The sequence below is a fragment of the Trachurus japonicus genome, chromosome 15 (assembly GCF_045865225.1).
Source record: "Trachurus japonicus isolate A0001 chromosome 15, Traja_1.0".
In the NCBI taxonomy this organism is placed as follows: domain Eukaryota; kingdom Metazoa; phylum Chordata; class Actinopteri; order Carangiformes; family Carangidae; genus Trachurus; species Trachurus japonicus.
The window spans coordinates 24,368,984-24,391,592 of NC_140921.1; the positions used below are offsets into that span (position 1 = coordinate 24,368,984).

General features: G+C 43.2%; 1 protein-coding gene across 2 annotated transcripts in view; it reads right to left on the reverse strand.

Annotated features, from left to right (window-relative positions):
- The window catches only part of disc1 (DISC1 scaffold protein), a 46,321-nt gene extending 23,916 nt beyond the window's left edge, over positions 1-22,405 (reverse strand). The window contains exons 1-9 of one of the 2 annotated variants that reach the window (XM_085800676.1): positions 22,046-22,405; positions 16,500-17,452; positions 14,107-14,176; positions 12,162-12,318; positions 10,936-11,032; positions 10,224-10,456; positions 5,610-5,664; positions 3,949-4,051; positions 3,592-3,780 (exon numbers count right to left, since the gene is read on the reverse strand). In XM_085800676.1, coding sequence (XP_085656802.1) covers positions 3,592-3,780; positions 3,949-4,051; positions 5,610-5,664; positions 10,224-10,456; positions 10,936-11,032; positions 12,162-12,318; positions 14,107-14,176; positions 16,500-17,452; positions 22,046-22,115 — 1,927 coding nt within the window. In that variant the 5' untranslated portion in view covers positions 22,116-22,405. The remainder of the gene's footprint in view (positions 1-3,591; positions 3,781-3,948; positions 4,052-5,609; positions 5,665-10,223; positions 10,457-10,935; positions 11,033-12,161; positions 12,319-14,106; positions 14,177-16,499; positions 17,453-22,045) is intronic. The other variant, XM_085800677.1, reaches the window with a different exon arrangement.
- Positions 22,406-22,609: the final 204 nt, after the last annotated feature.

Sequence of the window (22,609 nt, forward strand, 5' to 3'; positions counted from 1 at the left end):
TCATCCGAGCTGAGACACTGGGACTGATTGACACTCTGACACTGTCTATCCCTTAGAACAAACAGCTGACAAACAAATAATGAGTTTTATTTTATTTGCAGCGAACCAGGAAGTGACATAACAAACAGCGCGAACCGCCGCCGCCGCCGCCGCCGCCTCCTCTGAGCGCCACGGATCCAAAGAAGAGAAATTGATTGATGCGGCGGCGGTTGCGTCTGTAGTGGTACCTCAATCATCTCGTCTTTGTTACAGCAACGACTCTCGTGGGTACGGACGCTATGATACTCCTGACAGATTCACAATGAAACAACATCCTCCTCTGAATCACAGGGAGGCAGAAAAAATAAATAAATACTGCCAAAAAACTTCAGAGACAAGAAGCGGGGAACATTCTCCGGGGTCCACTTAACCACTACACTGCTCTCAATCATTCAGAGACTCTTTAGGAGAGGAGCTGTCATACTCTCCATCATGCCATCAGCAGAAGCACCCTGAAAGAGGCAGAGTCATGAATAAATCATATAGCTACAGTACGTCCTCACCTTTACTATTGGCCCTCCATTAAGAGGAAAAATTGCGTTTGTTTAATGACACAGAGACAGTGCTTTGATGTGCAATTGTTGCGCAGGTGAGTTCGGTCTGGACTAGGGTGACTAGACGTCCTCCATTTTCAGGGACAGGCTCCAATTTGGGTGACCTGTCCCTGGATAAAGCTGTCCCTGAAAATGTCCCTGATTTTTATATTGTATAGGTTGGAGAAAATTGTATTGCATTGGTCGGTTTTTGTCCTGGTTGTTTATGTTTCAGCTCTGGTTTTGATTGTTACAGCTCTAATGTTAAATGCTGGAGATATTACAGTATATGACAAAATAAACTGAGCAGACTTTTCATTAATTTTAATATAGTAGCATTTGTTGATGCTGTTTAGTCTTGCTGATGGTTGCATAGTTTTATTTTTATTTTATGAAAAAAATATTTCTGCTGTAGAAAGTGGCACTTTGGAAATTTGGTTCTTGGTCTGAAAGGTTTAAGATCCTCTGTTACATAGGTTGGGACTTTTAAAACATCTTATTGGCTACACTTTTTCATTAATACACATTACCAAAATACATGAACATTTAATTCCCCCTGTAATTTATTTCATAATGATAACATTTAATGATTTTTGACCTCTGCACTGAAAAGGTCCCTAATTTTCATTTCAGAAATCTGGTCACCTGAGCCTGGACGGGCTGAGGTGACATCAATGTGAAGACTGCATGACCAAGAAAGAAGAGATAGATGGTAGAGAAACAAAAAAAGAAAAAAGAAAAACAAACTCTAATTAAATGTGTTCCAGTGGAGCTGTGAGGAGCTGACAACTTACTGTCTTCATCACAGATGGCCACATTACTCCACTGCTGCAGCATATACCACCTGCATGCTAACAGTAGCATTAGAGGAACACTTGGGCAAATCAAGAGGAACACACAAGGACGCTACATTTTGAATGTCCTCGCTCCTGGGGGTCATTTGCTCATCTTATTCGGCTCCTCAATTATTTATTTGTAAATTTAGTATTACTCCAGATCTCTCTTGGGGACAAAATTATACTCTCAGCAGGGAATCAGACCTCGAGCTATAATGGGTTTGGTATTCATCAGCACTCGAGCCAATGGCAATTAGGGGCTAAATGGCTCCCAGGCCAAAAAAAAAAAAACCCACACCAGGAAGTACACTGGGCGGAGAATAGATGCTCAGCAAGCAGAAGCTGTGTAGTTTAACTGAACAGATTTCATCACATCAGCTGAACAATGTGTTGCTTTTCTACATACAGTTCATCCCGTGACAATGGACTCCTTCACGATGATTTTCTTGTCATGCGTTGACACCGGTATCATGTGCGGGAGGTGTCTCACAAACCAAAAGGATGGACCATCTTGACTTTGAAGTAGACAGTAATTTCTAATCCCCTCCAGCTAAAGAAATGCTAATGTGCTGTTTGTGGGCTATCAGTTTCCAGATAGCGTGTGCCAGCCCCTTATTACCAAAAAGGATGACAGTTTAATGAGCCCCTTGCTCGGTGTCAGCAACACATTGTGAAATTTGTGCCTGCTGCCATATTGTGAGCGCCCACTTGAGCGTTTGAGTGCGCCACACAACCAATCATTAACGCGCCGGCTCTGCCCACATCGGTGACGTGTTGCCCACCTGATTCTCCCAGTCCTTTGTTTAGCTGGAGCGCTTTACATGTCACTGGTTTCCCCACAGCCCTCCGGAGCTGCACTATTCTGGATGTGCATTCAGGCTGCTTGATATGAACTTGAACGTGTCTTTGGTGGTTGACAGGGAAGAGATTAATGCTGTTCCTGGTTGTTTAGCAAGTCAGCAGTGTTGAGGAGAGTGCACTCCAGCAACAGATATCAAGTATGTGCTCCACTTTCATGCACATAGGTGGAATGAAAAGGCAGGTGATTGGTTTTGGGAAGTGAGAAGAATTGGATTCTGCGACAGTAATGTAAAATTATGGAACTGGCATGCACGAAAATAACCCGGCTCATGCGTTACCTTACATCCCATATGAGCCTGGTGTGTAACTCACCCTGATTGCAACAATGAAAGTGTGCCCCCTAGTGACAGCAGAGGGGCCGTTCAGGACGGGGACAAAGGCTCGACACCGACGGTGACGCTGCAGCCACAGGCCGTAATGATCTACATAACAGTGGAAGTTAGACGGCTGATTGCACGCTTCAGGGCTGCAGCAGCAGGAGCCCCATCCGGAGCGCTCAGCCCCTCGCAGCCCCGCTCCGGCCCCCGTCACTTCACCGTCCACCCACCCTCCTACCACCACCATCCTCTCACCGTGTTCCCGTCTCACTGCCTCCGAGAGCGAAGTGACCTTTTTTAGAAATTGATGGACGAGAGAGAGTGGCACTGCAGGTGGTGCCGTCAAAATCCATTTATGTCTCTGCCAGCGCCGGGGGGACGAACCAATCTCACCCAATAACTGCCCTCAACCCAAAAAAAGCAAACCTCTTCCTTAAGCAGGATTCAGATCACCGCTAGTGTGTGTGTGTGTGTGTGTGAGCATCAATACCATCATGTCTGTACAGTGGCTTGGAGGTAATTGGCTACTTCACACAATCTAAAGATCATTTCCCCTGCAAACCCCCTCACCCCCCTCCTCCTCCTCCTCCTCCTCCTCCACCTCCTCTTATTAACAGCTGCCAATCCTGCTGCTAAATCATTTGATGATTCCAGTCCCCCACTGACAACAGCCCACTTCTCCTTCATTTGGGAGAAAAGTCATTGTCCAGTGATGTCAGCGCAGTGCGGAGCGACATCAAGAGAAGACGAACTGATACTTTTAAAGGGTGAATTCAAAGAAAGAGGGAGAGAGAGGCGGCTTTTAGACATACAAGAAATGCTAATTCTTGTCTCAGCGGGTCGGCTGACAAAAACACATCATTGTTCTTTTCATATAATCTTTTCATAATCTTTTTTAATGAATTAACGTGGATGGTGAGTTACTTTCATTTCTCCCCTCCAGTTTCTGCTCTAAGAAGAGAGCAGCTTGTGTGATGTGGGTGTGGGCCGTCCTCAGAGACTCACCGTGCTGGGCCTCCCTCTGCTCCAGCTCCTGCCTGAGCTGCTGCCGCTGCTCCTTCATCCTGGCCAGGTCCTGGCTGCTCCCCGAGCTGAGGCTGTGCAGCCTCTTGGCCAGAGCCTCCAGCCGGTCCCGCTCCAGGTACACCGCCTTCATCTCGGCCTTCAGCTCCTTGGCACTGCCGAAGTCATTACCTGCACGCCGCCGCACCACAGGAGGACATCACGCTTATACGCTGCCTATTTACGAGCGCCTTGATCATAATTAAGCGAGGCTAATGGTGAGCGGTTCAAGTAAAAATGAGGTAAATGAAAAATGTGAATGTCCAGGCAGGGGTGTACTGTATCGGGGGGTGTGGTTACCTGAGATGGCAGCCAGTTTGGCTTCATGCAGCGCCAAAAGCTGCGTTTCGGTCTCGCTGACTTTCCTCCTCAGGCTGCTGCCCAGCCTCTGACTCATGACCACCTGGGGAAACGAAAGAGAAAGAAGAGAGGAGAGGAGGGGGGGGAGGTGGTAACTAACAAAACCTTTGCAGACACATGGATCCCACAGGATGCGCAGCTCATTTCCAATTCCGTTTTCATTTTCTTTCTGACACTCATTCTTACAAGGCCTTACAAATTCATTTCCGCCCCGCAACCGCTTTGAATACACAGCAGAGTATCAGCGACGGTGTGTTACCTTGTCGGTAACCTTTAGGATGAAAGAGTGTGCGTCTCTTTCACGTGGACAGGCGGGGGAAATGTGAAATCTCCATAAAAGATGCCATTAGAATGTCAGAGAGGAAAGAGGTCCTGAATGTCACGGGCCTGATGGGGATGCAGCACCTCAGATCTGAAATATTCACCGAGGAGTCGATGGCTTTAGATACAGCCTGTCTGGGCCCCATCTGCCCCTCACTCTGCCCTTTACACCTCTGTTCTTTCCCAACGCATTCGCTTTGACACACAATCCAGATACAATCCCCCATGATCCCCGTCGTTCTTTTGAGGAACTATTTTCACTGCTCAAAGGGACGGCGGAGCAGGATTTTCTGACGCATTTTCTTGTTGAATCTGACACAGTTTTCTGCAGCACTTTGAAAAAGGCTGACAAATAGGTTGGTATTTCTGTGGCAGAGCATCTCCGGGGAGTTTTGCTTTCCCAGAGAAATATAGAAGACACTTATTTCAAACAGGCTTGCATAATTTTATTTCACACGCTACACGAACCGGGGAGCCGCTCTGAAGCGCTTCTCAAACTGTAGAAATTCTGACATTGGTGATTTAATTTCGACACATCTGGCTATTTGTCAATTTCGAAAAAAGTCAATCTAGAGAGTGAAAGTCATTTTCACGGCGGCAATCATTTCGTCACAGCCGCAGTGCCATTTTTCCACATGGTGGATATCTCATTTAGGAACAAACCTTTTCATTTCAGCTTAACAATGGGCAAAGTTGTGATTGTGGTCAAAGTGTCTCTTTGTGGAAAACCAATATATTCCTCTGAGGTGCAGTCGTAGCATCAACCAGCCATGATGATGAGTTTCTAAAGGACACAGCCACATGAAAAGCCCCCCCACCCCTCCGCTCTGTCCTCCACTTCTTACATCTCTCTGCTGCTCCTGACTATTTCCAGATCCAGATCTACAGTATCTACAGGGATCAGTGAGAGGGAAAAGCAAACCCCTGAGAAAACCCCTCGACACAGCACACAAACTGAGGCGCGCAAAGCTTCGGACACACAGGAACTCACCACAGACATGCACGGAAAAGCCACTTATTTCTCATAAAAATGAGAATAAAAACACATTTTTTTACAGTTGTATTGTTAAACCGAGAATGTTTCCTGCTGTTTCTGACTCTTAGCCTACCACTGCCTTGTCAAACATGCTCATGAATACAGACATCAACATTTAGTATGCATATTTAGTTGGCACACAACACATACTGTCTATTTCGACTGCACTCTTGGCTGCTGAGGGGAGGCTGAGCTGCCATTGAAAAAAAAAAAAACTAATCCAGTCAGAGGAACAGTGGCTTACTTTAGCGGTGGCTTCCTTGATGGAGAGATTCAGTGTCTGCTCTTGCTCCTGGAGCCTGCAAAGAGAAAATAAAAATGTTGCAGTGCAGCGCGAAAAAGTAATTTCTTGTGATTTCTTCCTCACTCGAGGGATTTTTGCATCTACTCATCTGGCTGGTGCACACAGAAGTCTGTCGGCTGTCAAGACAATTACCAAGTCTGTTATGACTTTTATAAAGTGATGTGTTAAATGTCGTGTCCAGAGGATGAGAGCAAAAAAGGAGATGTTACGTTATTTACTGGTATGTTATTTACATCGTTGCATCTGCAGTTGGAGGAATTTCAAGGAAAAGCCTGTAGACACTAGTATGAGGGGTTTTCATTTTTAATTCTGTTTGATATAACAGTGTTTAGACTGATTTTGATTGAATAATCTTGTGATCCAGGCCTTATTCTGTGTGCAGAAGTACAGAATTGGAGCTGCAATAAATGCATGATTCTATTGTTTGTTTATTTAATTGATTTATCAGGTGGTCATTTTGAACAAATGTCTTCAATCAATCAATCAATTTGTTTATTTCGGGCATGTCAATTTAAATCATCATCATCACACTTCATCATCAAATAATACAATACATGGCCGAAAGGGAAAAGCGGGAGAAGCAAAAGCTTATCTAGTCCCGCCCCCATTACCCACAGAATAAGAATATTTGTCATACATACATATCTTTTTGCTTTTTTCTTCTTTTCTTATTATTATATATATATATATATATACATACATACATACATACATATATATATATATATATATACATACATACACACACACTACATTTTGATGTAACATTCTTTTACTTATGACATTTTGACATAACATGTTACGGTAGTAGATAGTATACAGATCATAACATAATTTTTTTTTTTTTTTTACATTTTGATTTACATTTTGATATAAATGTATAAAATCTTTTTAAAACGACAGACTTTTGTGGCATTTTTGTTTAAAGCAGAAGTAAGCGGAATTTTTGTGTTAATATAAGTCTTAAATAGTTCTATCTTCCGACGGCAATCACTTATATAGAGTGTTTGGTCTGAAACACGGGTCTGTCAGTCACTCTGCTCTGCTGTAAGCTGAGGAGAAAACTTTCCTTGTATCCTACAACCTTTATCCAATGAGGAGAGAGAACGGCATAAAGGGGCGGTCCTCTCTGTGTGTGCAGCCAAGGGATGAGCGTGAATGTGGTGACGTAGGGACGAGGGCGGGGACTGCTAACTCCATCGGCTGATAAGAAGTTAGCCAAAACGACCGGATCGCTTACTTCTGCTTTAAACTTGCAATAATCCTATTGAGGTGAGTGGAGCTGCAGGGTTAGATCATGATGTGCTCTCTGATCACCATCAACAACAGCACAAGGTCATTTAATCCATTGTTATTACAAAAATATTGATTACATCTGCAAAAAAAACAAAAAACAGACAAAAACACCTGCAATAACTGATGTGTTTGTCCCCTGGGCGAAGCAGAAACAACCTGTGAACGCAGCGGTTTGTATGTCAAAACAGCAGAGACAGAGCACTGTTAGTAATTTGGAGAGTCTAAGTCCACCGTGTTCACCATCTAGTCCTTAACTGTGTCAGCTAACAGTGGGTTTTCAGAGCTGCCTGCTGAGAACTGCGCTCTGAGCTGTGAGAGTGGATCCGAACTGTGAGGCTGAAGCACATGAAGAGCGAGAGCAGCTGCAGATGTGGGTGACGGGTTCATCACCGCTGGTTCATTCTCTGTCGGAGCAGCTGACAAACGATCGACTCGTTAAATTGTTACGGCTCTGATAAGAACTAAAGCATCTCTGGTGACAAAACCCCAAATTTATGGGCTCAAATACCAGAATAAAGCTTCACTGTAAAGACGCTCCATTCACCAGGTCCAGTTTATAGAGACAAGCGACAGCGACAGGTGCTGAGCGCTGAGAGCTTCATCCTCCTCCTGCTGCTCTAGTTTACACACCTTCTACATCTCCTAGGCAGCAATCCTGCCCATTATTTCTACTTTCTAAATATAAAATGTCATATAAGAGCATGAAAAACGACTCTTTCCAACCTTTTAAAATCATTTCGCAATTATTCAAGCTCACTAAAGGCAGCCAAGCTGATAATAAGATTGGGAGATGATTTTGTTCCTTAGTCACAGCTTAAATCTGTCTTCTAACTTTGACCTATAATGTTTTTATTTGACTAGAGCCTTTATTATTCCTGCAATAATAATGAAAGCCTCTAAAGAAGCCTCCGTGATAATGATGATGATAAAAGATTGATGAATGTGTTTTAATCGGCCGGCTCATTAGATTTAACTGTCTGGATGAGGACAGCAGCAGATGTGAAGGGTAAATGTTGTATTACAGTAGTAATGTTAGTGCTGTATGCAAACATGCAAACAGGACAAACCATTAAGGTCACATTATTTATCGACAGAAATATGAATCAATTACTAGACCGTGGGGGGGAAAAGCAAGAAACCCATTATGCACAACACAGTCACCTTGAGAAGCACCCCGGTCCTATCATATCCTAACAATCAGTTTGCCCTTTACATGTTATTCAAACTGATGTTCAGGGTGAGTCAGAGTGAGATGTTGTCTCTGAACACCAGTGTTACAACATCCTTCTCTTTTTTTCAGGAGGTGCTGCTCCTGTGGATGGTGTCGATTTCTTTAATCCAGTAACCGGTGAAAAATACACTTTGATACGAGAGAGGAAAGTCCTGCGTTATTTGGGAAGGGGAGCCGCAACACACAATCACCGTGATGACCCCGAAGCGCCCGCACCCGGAGATGTGCAGCTGAATATCCAATCTGTGGGCCACAATTTTCAATCAGCGGCGAGAAGAAATGCGTTCCAGTCGGGGTGAGAAATGTCAGATATCAAATTATGCCAGTGATGGTGGGTCACGCCACCGAGAAGGCGATAAGTACAATTTACATGTCTTTCTAACGAGTGGCAAGACAGAGAGGCTTTCCACAGTGCTCCCTCACAAGCTATTAACTTCAGAGGATATGATGCAAAGTAATCATTTGCATCTGAGAAAAACCATTAAAATTCAAAGCAGGTTCAAGCAGGTGTGAGGGAAGAGGATTGAGGGCACGAGGGATGCGAGGAACAGAGAGAAAGTAGTTGTGGCTGCTCGATACATCCTCTCTGAATCATAAGATAAACAAGTTGGCCTTCATAAAGTCTTAGAAATGAGTGCTGGGAGGCTCTAAACACACCTACGGTAAAAGCTTTCCACCTGCACCAGAACAACAACTAGATGTAAAGACAATGCATATGCATCCTCTAGTAGTGAACACACTGTACATCCAGTGAGAGGATGTTAAGCGTCTGCTATGCAGTTATTTGGAGATATTGTTGGTTGAGGCATGGCTCCTGGCACAAAACAAGACAGTGCAGCTGTGAGATTTATTCAGAATGCCACTTTGTTTGTCACAGGATTAATGAAGCCGGGAGAAAAAGATTAAGTGAAACACATCTGCACTGACACATCCTCCTCGAAACCAGCTAATTTAATGATAAGAAAAGACGTGACATGATACAGGCAGAAACACTCTTGAACTGATGACTGCTGCCGTGTCACTCACTCCTTGCTGGCGGCTCTCTAGCAGCTCCACCTGGTGACCAGTGGTACTGCAGGGACTCTCACACCTGTTCACTGCATGATATGACACTTTACTGTCAAAATACCCCTATTATTCTGTGTTCCACCTGATCGATATTGTTTATAATATGTATATAAAAGTAATAATATGTAATATATATACAGCTTCTGCAACTTTCTGGCTCAAACAATCAAAAGTTGACTCCACTACTTGTTAAAAACCATCACCATAACCATGTAAAAAGCAGATATATATAGTTGGGATATATTTCTTCAGAGAGCTCTCTACTGTGCAGTTTGATGGGTTCTTTTCCATTTCCCACATACTGTACATTTACATATTTTCTCCACTACTAGGAAACCACATCCACAGATCTATAATGAATGCTTCTGTTTCCACTATGGCTGTCATGATGTAGGCCTACTAGTACTGACAATAGCTGTTATTTTATGAATGAAATCTTTATATTTTGCTCAAAATACACATACAAAGATGAGGGCAGATGTTGGGCTTTGTAGATCTTTTGTTTATCACTCTATCTGGTTGTAATTGTTTATTTTTGTACAGTTATTGTTACAGATTCTCTCCAGGTATAACTTCCTGTCGATGTTGCGATAATGTGATTGTGAATCCTTTTGGCTACACTAATTATGAAAATCTGATATCATAACAGCTTTGGTTTCCTATTTGGGATTTGACTCTAAGTGCACTGGTCGGATGAAAATGGCATGAGTGCATTTCCCTGAAGAGACAGGTCTGAGCCAGGTAGCAGCCGGTTTCATCCACTAATTACCTGGAGCTTTTAAAGACGCCTGAAAAACCAGACTCGTCTGAATGTGAGAATACGTCATGCGGTCATTCTGATGGACATTTTTATCACACTTTGAATTTCAGTTTGAACTTTTATATCTTAATGCGCAGGCAGTAGCTATGCAGGCTGGTAATCAGGTAGGCTACTCAGTGTGTATGTATGTGAAGCTGACCTGAGCATGGAGGCCGGTGGAGCGACGGAGATCTGTATGCGGTTTTCCGAAGTGACGAGGTCCTGCAGCGTTCTGCTGATGTCGCGGAGCTGGGCCACGTTGCAGCTCCTCACCACCGAACCCTCCAGCTCCTCGGCCTCCACCCGCTGCTCCTCCTGCTGGATCTGCTGCTCCAGGCATCGACTGCGCTCCGCCAGCTCCGCCAGCTTCTGCTGCAGCTCGGCTATCTCCTCCTGCACAGGTTTCAATACTCTGACTTAGTTTCAGGTTTTACTCATCAGTTTAAGTTTTTCTTCTTCTCCGTGTGCGACGGACACATTGTTCTTACAGCTGGGACTGGGAGAAATGTGTTTATGAAGCTCATTGGGATCCTCCTGGTCAATTAAATGGAATGTGAATACAGTAATTATATAATACTGTACATTTAGCACTACATTCAGGTACTTAAATAAATTGGCATTCATCAGTATTATTAGGTTGTGCATATTATGGGGTTAGGTACTTCACCATTGCTTTGTAATTTTAAATGTGATGTCTATGACAACTCTAGCTATTTTAGAAATGTCATTCATTTTTCATGTGTGAGGAAGGAAAACACAGTGATGAAGGCAGAGTACATGCAACATAGCACACACACACACACACAAATGTGACACGAAGTACCAAAAATGAGCATTATGAGCATTTATGGCACAAAATGTGTAAAGTTTACCTCCACTATGCGTTTCTCTCGGATCAGTCTGTCTCTGCGGTGCAGTGGACCCTGCAGTGAGTCAGACCTGTCCCCTGCATCAGGCTCTGCTCCCTCCCTGGCAACAGGGAACAAAAATACACAGTCACTGGTGCTGTTATTTTTAATCATCGCTTTTTCAAAGCTGTATTTGTCAAACCCTTCATCCACAGCTCTGGGTGTTTTTGTATTTAATGCACTGTTGTAACCTGAGGTTATTTGAACCACTCCATTGCTGCTTTGCTCTCTCTCTGTGTTTAACAGAGCCGACCCTTCATCTGTGGGGAATGCTTTCCTGTTTTGGGCCGTTGTAAAATCTGAGACTCAGAGATACAGGTATGTGCAGATAACACAGTGACAAAGCTGCTGTGTGAGCTTTTGGTTACATTTGTTCAGGATGCCCTCAGGACGGACCCCACCTGACTCCCTTCCTGTTACAGGAGCTATTTTTGACATCACTCTGTCTCTGCTCTGTCCTACAACGTTATCATGACGGAAAGACTGAGGCACTTCAGAATAATTTATATTGCATCATAAGATCACTTTAATATAGAGCTGCAGCAGTTTCTCAATTAATTCATTAATCAGCTAACAAAAAAATATTTACAACAATTTTGATAATCAATTAATGGTAAGACTATGTTTTTCTCCTTAATATTGAGAGTGACTCGAACATGTATTATGATAATTATTCTGTAAAGTAGCTTATACATTTCTATTTTAAAACATGCAAATGTATTTGTTGAGGCTGCAAAATAATAAAAAACTTAAGTTTTCCTGATAGTCACCTCATGTACCATAGATATTTGATTGTTTTTTGAGTGTTTGTTGTGGTTGAAAAAATTACCCCCATAGTTTAGTGTTGTCGCTATCCCTAGCACCGTCTAGCCATGGTGTAACTCCGGTTTGCCTTCATCAATTTTAGTTGCGTTTTTTGCTCCCCCCAACACTGGGTGACCATCAGGACAACGATTTAGGGGTCAAAAATGACCGGAATTCTCCTTTAAGTAAACCTAACATTTGTCATTACTTTCCAACCAAGTTAAATATTATGAACAGTAATTTCCCATATGTTAATATGAACCAACATAATACCTCAATATTAAAACAATCTCTGATCCAACAGTTTTTTCCTGACATTCCTCTTCTGGGTGTGACCAGTGTGTCTACACAATAATGCATCATGGAACTGTTACTGTAATACTGACCTGCGCTGAGTGCAGTCTGCCCTCTGGAGGGCGCTGTGCACCACCTGCGTCAGCCGCTCCAGGAACATGGCTACGCTGGGCTGTCTGGAGGGTAAACCCAGCTGCAGAGCTCCTCGCTCCCTGCACAGCTCCTCCAACTTTTTCCCAAAACGCTCAGCTGAATACACACACACACACACATGCACACAACCTGATTAATATGCAGCATCATATGCAAAAAAAGTTCTGTTACTAGCAGCCGGGAATCAAGTCAGAAGAATGAAATCCCCCTTCATACTACTGTGATGTGACTGCAGATATTTATCATCATTTTTTTTTATTTCATTACCACATGAATCCTGAGCAAGAGGCTTTTAAAGAGAGCAAGCTGAAGAAAACAACACTTCCCTCATTCATAACACTGACATCATCAGGCTCCTTCATTTCCTGACCCTGTAAACATACATTTAAGATTTGGAATCGACCCGCTCTGTTGGCTTCTCAGTAGAAGCTGAAAAATGATAAGCATCTGAGGGTCAGACATCCAGTGCGATGTCAGCAAGAAAATCTAATGAACTGTCTTATTTCTTGTTGACAACCTTTCTTGGAAAGCTGCTGGTAAGCTTTTTGGCGATCCTGCTGACAGCAAATCAGAAAATGAAGTTAACAGGGATGGAAAGGAACCTCCCTGGCACAGTTTAAAATGCCAGACAGCGGTTTGTGGTAAACAATATTAAAAAGCAAACAGAAAGATCTGACAAGAAATAGTGACCCAAATAATCGCTGTGCCGGAATAGTTCAAGGTTTGCACGACCCTGACGACAGATGGTGGTTTTTATTTCTGTCACAAGGGCAAAGAAATGGGTCAGACAACAGTTTTCTTCTGAAAATAAACTTTCCTCAGTCCAGCAAGAAAAAACTATTCAGGTCAAGCAAGAACTTAGATAAATACAGGTTCTCCTGGACGTGGATGAAATAGGAGTTTCACTTAGACTTGAGGAGTCGCTGGATGAATTCTTTTCCATTCAGCCTTCAAAGTTAAAACATCAAATGCTAAGTGTGATTGTTGAAACATGAATCGCACATCGTGAGAAGCCTAAGGTTGTCTCATGAATAAATGTGGAATTTGATTCAGCTTTTCTTACTCTCCATGCAACATTCATTGGTTTTTTAAGTTTGACTAAATTTAGAAGTTTTGAGGACAGACGGTGGAAAATGCACAGACTCGGTTGCACTTGCTGAAACACTCACTGATGTTCATCATTTGTAAGTCACTTTGGATAAAAGCTTCTGCCAAATGACTAAATGAAATGTAAAATTAATAGTGACACAACTGTCAAATTAGCCCTCAAACCATGAATCATTTGCATAGTCTAGTAATATACACCACACACACACACACAAGATAAAAATGCATAATTAATACTGTTTTGTAGATTTTCTCACTGGGTCTGTCTGGGTTTCATGTTGTATGTGTGTCACAGACAGTAAACAACAAACTATTTATTCCGCACGGCCTCCTGCCCTCACATGCTGTATCACCCATTACAGTCTGAGCCCAAACTAATTCAGTTAGCAAGAAATCCAATAAAGGAAACTGGGTGAGTCGCCCCATCTTCACTCATTAAACACAAATGTCAAATCGTGACTGAACCGCGGTGAAAGCTCGATGTAAACTAGATTCTCACAGTGTTGCCCTATATGAAGCTGCTACAGCTTTTTTTTCACTTTACACCGTCCTCTGTAAATGTAACATTAAGGACATGTAACATTAAGGATTATAGGCCTACCTGATTAGGAGTGAAATAATTTATTCAACAAAAAGTCAAAAGAAAGGCATGGAAAACACTAAGAAATTGAAGTTACTCTGGTTCAAAGTAAGTGCTCCTCACTACAGTATCTCATCATGTGAATCTGAAATGACCTACTTATTAAACCAGTGGCTCAGCTGAAAGCCTAAGCTCACCTGCGTCATAGTCGTCATCCAAAATTGCCTTCTGCTGGAGTCTCTGCAGCTTCAACATCATGGACTCGATCTGAGAGGAAGAGACAGAAGAGGCAGCACATTACCTAACAGTCCAGAGGTCAGTGCTCCTCCAACAGTCGCCACAGGCCAAAAAACCAAACAAGCAAAAAAAAATGTGTGGGTTCAATGACTGGCATATCAAAGTGACACCAGGTCAGCAAGGTGAGGCCAAATTTGGGTATGAACTCTAAAACCTCATCATCAAAGTTACTCAACATGCTTCTTACACAATTTAAGATGAATTCACCTGTTTTAGTTGTGTATAAAAACTTGCATACATGATCAGAGATCACTTTTTTTAAATAGGCCTAGTCTGCTTTATCAAATTATTTAGCTCATTTAGCTTGCAATAACTAAAAAAAGGAGAAAACATCATTTTTTTCTTACTGTGTATTCAAAAGAATCTAATTAATAATTACTAGGTCGCTATTTAGATCCATGTACCCATCTGTGTATGGCTTTATTTATTGTAGTTTTTCTCCTAGAAATCTGAAATCTAGAAATGTATTTGTTTTCAACTCCTGCGGCATTGCAGTAAACACAGACATGTTTTCCACAGAGCCACTGATACCTGGTTCACAAAATTAAATTATACAGTAAATCAGGCCTCTGTAAAAAAGTGTAACCAGTTATATTATTTTTGGATGCACTGCTTCAGTCTTTTGTTCTCACGAAATACTGGGTGGTTTCACTTCATCTGGTTTTAGCTCAGGAGATAGATGAGAAGACTGATACCACAGATGTCCGCTACAGTGGTGTTAGTCTTCTCTCAAAAGTTCATAGAGAGGACAAGAAGAGTCAGTGCACTAAAAGAGCGTATTCACCAATAAAACAGAGACAAAGGAGGATTCTTAGGAGTATATCAGAGTAATATATAACCAGCTCATGGGTCAAATGGTCATTCAAGAGGATCAACTGAATGGTCACAAAGACTTTATGTCTGGCATTGTATTGGTATAAATTCTATGGAAAAACAAAAGGCCTCTCAAACATGTACATACAAAGAAACAAGTGTCCCCTCTCACCTCTCTGTCCCCGTTTAGATTAAAATAGAAACAAGTATGTATCAAATAATATAAAATGAACTGTTCAACTATTCCCTAATAGATGAAATGTAAATTTTGCTCACTTCCTTGATCCATGTCATGTATAAAATCAGAGGTTTGGAATATAAAATGTAAAGTTTAATGAAATACTCAGTGAACAGACTGCCATTATCCTGTATCCATGGTAAAGGACATTTAACATTCATGGTGTCTTATTATTACTAAAATCAGGGGACTGCTGTATAGTAGGCTATATTCTTTTCTTATTAGTGTAGAAATTAATTTGTGTTTTCACTCTTGTTTTTAATGAGCAGTGGTGGAAAGTGGCTGTGTGATTTTTGTCAGGAACTAGTAACTAGATAATAGAAACTCACTTTCATATCCTTTTGAAACAGAAAAAGAAGGTAGAAGACAGGTAGGCGACTAACTCTGAAATGTGGGATCAATCTAGTGCTTTGAGTTTGTACCATTCTGCATATTGTTGTTTTTGCAACATGCTAAAAAAACAAACCTTTTATACATGAATTTATACATGACGTTAATGTATAAACTATAAATGCAACTATACAAATATAGTTTATACATGAAGTCTTCTATGCTACAGTTTGCATCAACCTGCAAAACAACAACCACCTACACACGGCCGAGCTCTGAGAGAACCTGTTGCCCAGTAACTAGCCAAGTCGTCTCCAGGGAAACCACCTCTGTGGCGAGGAAGTTCCTGATTTTCAACAATAACCTCTGTTGACTCATTCATTACACAGTTACTTTGTTAAAACAGTTTTTTCCACTTTTCATCTTGGTGACTGGCCGACATTGGAGTTACATGTATTAGAGTTAGTGAGTCAGCAGGATGGTGCCATGGTGGATGTTGTCACTTTTTGACAGGCTAGCTATTTCCCTTGTTCCCAGAATTTATGTCAACAGAAAGTTTGTGACTGTGTTTCCTAATTGTGTCATAGTAGGCCTATTTCTTTTAGGAGGTCATTCTCATGTGTTTTGGTGTCAGTCTTGATTCTGAACCTTGAAATTGACCATACATTTTACCATCAATAAATATGGAGACAGCATGCACATCCCAAAAACTGACTACTATAGGCGCTGGACAAAAAATAAAATCTACACACCAGAAGTAGATGTCTTTATCAGGTGTCTGATGAAGGGCGGGTCACCCGAAACGTCACACACACATTAAAATGCACCCATAGGAGCACTTCTGGTGAGCGGACTTTATTTTTGATCTTTCATACATTCTCTCGTCACATCAGGAGTCAGTGTCAAACCCACCTTGGTGTGTGTGCGGTTGTTTTGGAGGCAGTCCTGCAGCACCGCCTCGTACTTCTTCACCAGGTTGTCCCAGCCTTGTTCGGAGGCCGGTGTGGCACTCTCATAGCCGGAGGTAACGGAGGATGCTGAGGCCGTATCTGAGTCCACAGACAGGGAGGAGGAGATGATCTCTATGTCCAGAGACCTGGAGTCGCAGTCAGGAAGGTCGGACGTGACCTCGCCGCCACTGAACAGACACTCACGCCAAAACTTCCCTCCCAACGAGAGGTCTTCTTTCTCTGTGTGGCTGCCTGGAGCGGGGGAGGACGGTGATTGGCCGAGACCTAAATGCTTTGAGACATCAGTGGGTAAGTGTGCTGGTTTTGTTCTGGGGGAGCTGGGTGTTTTAGTGGACTGAGTATGTGGTTCTGGTCCCTGGGCCGCTGTGGCAGTGGTTGTGTCCGTCCTCTGGCTGGAGTTGAGCGACTGCTGGATGAAACTGAAGCTGGAGTTGAAGGAGTCCTGTGGTGAGGACTGTAGTGCTGGGTTTGGGTTTAACCTGAGTTGACTCTGTGGCAGTGAGGACAGAGCCTGAAGGCCGGATGTACCGTTCATAGTGCTGCAGTCCACGTGGGGAAAAGGACGGGAGACAGAGCAGACGGCGCTCTTCCCCTTCCAGGAGCTACGTGAGAGTTTGTCAAACTGTAGCTGATTTATTGAGGACACTTTGACAGCAGGTGTTGCACTCATCCTCTGAGCGCCGGGTGCCTCCATGATGTCAGTGTGACGTCCAGATTTTCCGTTCCTCGCACAAGTGGTCCTCCCTTCCTCCTCCTCCTCCTCCTCCTCCTCCTCCTCCTCCTCCTGTCCATAAGTATTGCTCTGTAGTCTGGACTGCTCTCCTCTCATGTACCCCGGTCGTCGGTGGAGCCTCTTACGGCCGGAGCTGCCAGCTGTCCCTGATGCTCTGCCACCTGTCAATGCAGAGATTAACCATTAAGCTGAGCAGCACACGGTCATGAGGAAGATAAAGAATGAGCTCATAGAACTGGCAGCACTACCTGTGTAATCATGGGCGACATGAGGAACGCGTTAAACACCATAAACATGTAAACATCATCAATACTCTCAGTGTATTGTAGCCAGATGTAATGATTTCCACACAGTCCCACCACTCTGCCCTTCAGGCTTGAATCACATTGTTAACTGAATGAAAAAAAGATACTTGGGCAGCTGTGTGACATTTCCCAGGGTTCAGCTCCAGCTGTTGGGAAATACCAAAGCCGCACAGTCATTTAGACTGAAGACACGCCTCTCGGTGGAGGAGTGGACTGAGTGAACACTACTTTCACAAGTTACAATTGAATTTGTTCATAATTGAAAACACAGCCATAACACGGTTGCTAGGGTGGGGGAGGTTACCAGCGAATGATGATCAATGAAACTAAACAATGTTATTGTGAGATTAGTTTTGGCAAGATTTACAACACAATAACAATAAGTGGTACTAATGTGGTGGGTGTGCTGTTTAAAGCAACAGTGTGCAACTTTTTCCCTGATATCCCTAAATGCTCCTGAATGTGAGGAGCTTCTGTCCAATCGGCTGAAAGATACTCAAATGCTTAATTGACCTGAGAGGAACTGCAGTCAGGTGATGATTCTCCATGTGACTACTAGTGACTTCTTTCCTTTTACAGAGACAAAGTCATTTGATTCACGTTTCTATCCATTAGCTAGATCGCTCGTCCTTATAGGGTCACATGGGGGCTGGAGCCAATCCCAGTTTACAGTGGGCGAGGGCGTTGTCACCAGCCTATCACACGGAGACAGAAGCTGCGTTTCGCACTCACATCCACAACAATGGACACTGTAGAGTCGCTCATTAACCTAATGTACATGTAGCAGGAAGTCACAGTATTCAGAGGGAGCCCATGGAAAGGCCCCTGACCCTCTTGCTGTGAGGCAACAGTGCAAACCACTGCACCACCTTCTCACTGGATTCACTGTTAACATAGGTATTGATTAGTGCTTCGTGTGGGAGAGTCCTTATCTTTTGTGTCTAGTAACTCTGGCAGTTTGTAAAATGTTGAACTTGCCTTTGTTAAAAGTATTGTTAAAGGGATAGTTCAACATTTTGGCAAATTGGCCCATTGCCATAATCGCTATAGTCATAGCAGTAGGTTCATTTCCTTTAATTGTATGTGCAAGCTATTTTTAGAACGGCAGAGCAGAGCCGTGAGCTGCTCAGAGCTATGCTACGGAGGCTCATGGGATTTCTTGGTTTCCCTCATCAAACTCATCAAATACACAATCCAACAACTCCAAGACGCTCTGGTGGACAAGTTGTGACCTGCACATTCGCCACACTATGAGATAATAAGGTTAGGTTACGAGACAGAGTTGTTTTCGAGGTAAATTCATGCAAAACCGGTGATGCTCGTTCCCGTCAGGGGCAGTTTTTCGACAAGCAGTCTCTGCATTTGCCTCGAAAACAACTCCATCTCTTAACGTGTAGCTCTGAGCAGCTCACGGCTCTGCTCCGCCGTTCTAAAAATAGCTTGCACCGACAAATGAAACAAACCAACAAACAAACCTACTGCTACGACTATACGGATTATGGCAATGGGCCAATTTGCCAAAATGTTGAACTATCCCTTTAATGGACATGAACTGTTTTATATGAGGACAGAGAAGCATGTTTTTTGTTGTTCTCTCCTATGAGAGAGAGAAAGAACCGCAGGCCAAGGCCGGCAACTGCAACGAGAAGTGATAAAACTTCAGTGTGAACAGTTTTAGGTCTGGGAGTGCAGCAGAATGATAAAGAGCAGTTTGTGTTGAGAGCTGAGCACCTGCTGCAGCTCCACACGACTAATACATATGATGTGTAGGATACAGGAGGAGGGGGGTGAGGGGCAGGCTGAAATGTGGGGAATCAACAGCCCCTTTGTGTCCAGCTGTGCTGCTCCCTCTTTCACTTGTGGCTCTCAATTTTCTCTTCCCACTCACACACTAAAGACACACAGAAACACACTGCCACTGTTGTACTGGAAACAGTGGGAGCAGTCACATTAGTGCCATTTTCGAACCATTTTAGATATTCTTCTTAAACAACATCAAATCGCTATGCTTCAACATCAAATCTGTAAATAGGAAGCAAAAGCTATTGTTCCTGTACTGGATTCATGGCGATAATATACTTGTGTTTCTGTAATTTCGACATTGTTTTGCTCCTCCTGTCTGTAGCTGTATGTCAGAATAGAACCACAGGGCATCAAACAAACCATGACCGCTACAAAGCAACCACAGCCCACAAGCTTAGTCCCCCATGACCTCCAGTGATGTCACTACTCAACCATCCCGTGTGACCGGAGAGGAAGAGGCACAAAAAGACAGCGCTTAAGAGGGAGATGGGACGTTGGGCTGAATGGAAGCCAGGATTTGGAGTGAGAGTAACATAGGAGGGGTGTCCGATTGTACCTAAGCTGTGTATGTATGTGTGTGACGGTCTACAGTGAAAGCCCTCTGTCCACTGGGACCACCACACCAAAGCTCAGGTTACATACGGACCCATTAGTGTTTTCTTTGCAGACGTGGCCACTGTTCCATAACCAATTAAAGAAACCCAACACCGTCTGTAAGGTACCAAACACAGCCGCACACCGTCCACCATCTGGTGTGGTCTGGACGTAATGTAGAGGACACTCCAGAGAGTCAGAGAGGAGAAGGACTCGCCGATAGAGTGTCACTGTATCTTCGCTATGCTTCGATTACACAGAGACGGCTCTTCTCAGTAAAGGGGAAGGAAATGCCTCAGGGTCCATTGTGAGTGTGCATTGGTGTGTATGTGCATGTGTGTATTGGAGGGCATCTACATCATGGCCGAAGCCCCCCCAAGAGGTATGTCATTTGCTGCTTCCTGTCAGGCTTTGTGCTGAAATAGTTTGTCAGGAATTCCGGCAGAAAACACAAATAAGCAAAAGGAGAAGTGAAGTGGTTCAGCACTGACGGCCCAACCATCCCACTGAAACAATGAAGTTGTTGGTCATGTTTAAGAACAGCTGCTCAAAGTCTGGGAAAATGAAGCGTCTCGGCCAGAAGAGGCTAGATTATTTACCTTGGGAGATTAAAGAGGCCCTCCTCAGAGCCCTTAGGTTCAACACTGCATCCCATTGGTCGCTGCAAGAGCCTCAGCCAAAGAGCAGAGGAATGCAGAGGATCTCATAAAAACACAAACGTTTGAGGAACAACCTCAGCTCCCTCACACACACACAAACACACATCTGCAAGTCAGCAGCCTCCATGAAGCACCTCACCACTTGTGATCAACCACAATGTCAGGAATAGGGAAGTGAAAGTTTAGCGATGAGTGTATAAAGAAGTTTCTTTTTTCTTTGTACCATGAATATAACAAGTGGTTATCTATCTATCTATCTATCTATCTATCTATCTATCTATCTATCTATCTATCTATCTATCTATCTATCTATCTATCTATCTATCTCAAAATAGGCCTAAGCCTATAATGACAGGACATTTCAGTATAATGTATGACATTAACCTACATCTGTGGTCTGCTCGGGTTTGGTAACTGTTATAGGACAGCGGCTTTGCACTTCCTGGATGGTCACATGAGGATAATACAAACAACCTGTTCTTTTTGTCACAGATTAGTTTGGTTTACTGAAAATTTCTTTTGATGTCAGAAAATAGGTGAAAATGTAATAACAGATATAAAGATAAACTAGTCCACACATGATACATTTAAGGCTGAAAGCTGACAATCACTTTGACAAAGTGATGTGTGTAACAGGTTTGCCAGATTAACATGGTTTCTGACCAGCTGCTGCATGTGTAGGGCTAAAGCCAGTGTCTGTAGCCACAGACTGACTGCCTGTTTGTTTAAAAGAAAAAATATAGATCTGTCAAATGGAGAAACTTTGTAAAGGTTCAATCCAAAGATGAACAGAATAAAAGCACTCAAATTGTTATAAGTATATTCCCATGTCTTACAGAGGATACATGTCTACATACGGGGTTCTATCTGAACAGGACAAGATCAGACAGAGAAATATTGAGAAATATTCAACTCTGTTGTGAAAGACAAAAAAAAAAACAGGTCAGCAAAACTCCTGTTGCCACATTATCTCCACATCAGAGGAAAAAGTTCAGCATGTATCATCACTGACTGGTCTGGGGGTTTGACCTCTGTGACCTGACAGCCAGGGAGCCTTCACAGACATTACACATTTAGCGTGGCAATGCACCTTTTGTTTTGGATGAGTACTGTTTACAGCTGTGAATAGCCTGCAGTATTTAGACCCACTGCATACTCATGTGAAGACCCTCATCTGTTGTTGTTATGTATACTCCCCTCTGTTTATTCCCATCATCTGTGACTTAGCCGTTGGCTTTCTGACCTAATTATGCTACAAGTTTGTTGTGTTAAAAGTGCAGCTCCTGTTGAAGATTAAAACTGCCCCAGTGATCATCATCCTCTTTTCTTTCTTACAGATCATTATCTAATTAATGTGAAGAAACAGCAGTGAATAGTTTTGGTCTTTCTTTACCTTCCATGACTTCGCAGTGGTGAAGTAGAGAGTTGCTGTGATAATCCAGCCCCATCAGTCCAGCAAACATCTTTCCATCAATAAAGTGCTGTTTAAAGACAGAAGTCAAACGGTACCAGATCAGATCAGATCAGATCAGATCAGATCCCGGTTCTACAGAGTTACATCGACCATGTTCCAAAAGAAGCGGAGCCAGGGAATAGGACTGATCTCATTTCCGTTGTGGAAAAGTAACTCCAGACTGTTATTTTTTGTCCCCCACCCGTTTTGGAATAACGCGTGAAACCGGCTTTTACGCGCGCTCCCGTGTCCATCACAAACATTTCCTGATCAAACAAGTTATCGATCATCGTCCATCAGATTCCCACGTCCCCTCTCTGTGGCAAACGAGCGGCTTCGAGTGCGCTCGAACAGTCGGTCTGGAGAGAAAAGACGGTCCTCATGTCATCTCTGTTGTTTAGACAGTGAACACAACAAACGCGCGATGTTTGGGATGTGATGGTTGAAGTTAGAGCCGATTTAAATCTGCGCCTCATCAGTAATCCGTTATTCGCTGCGCCCCTG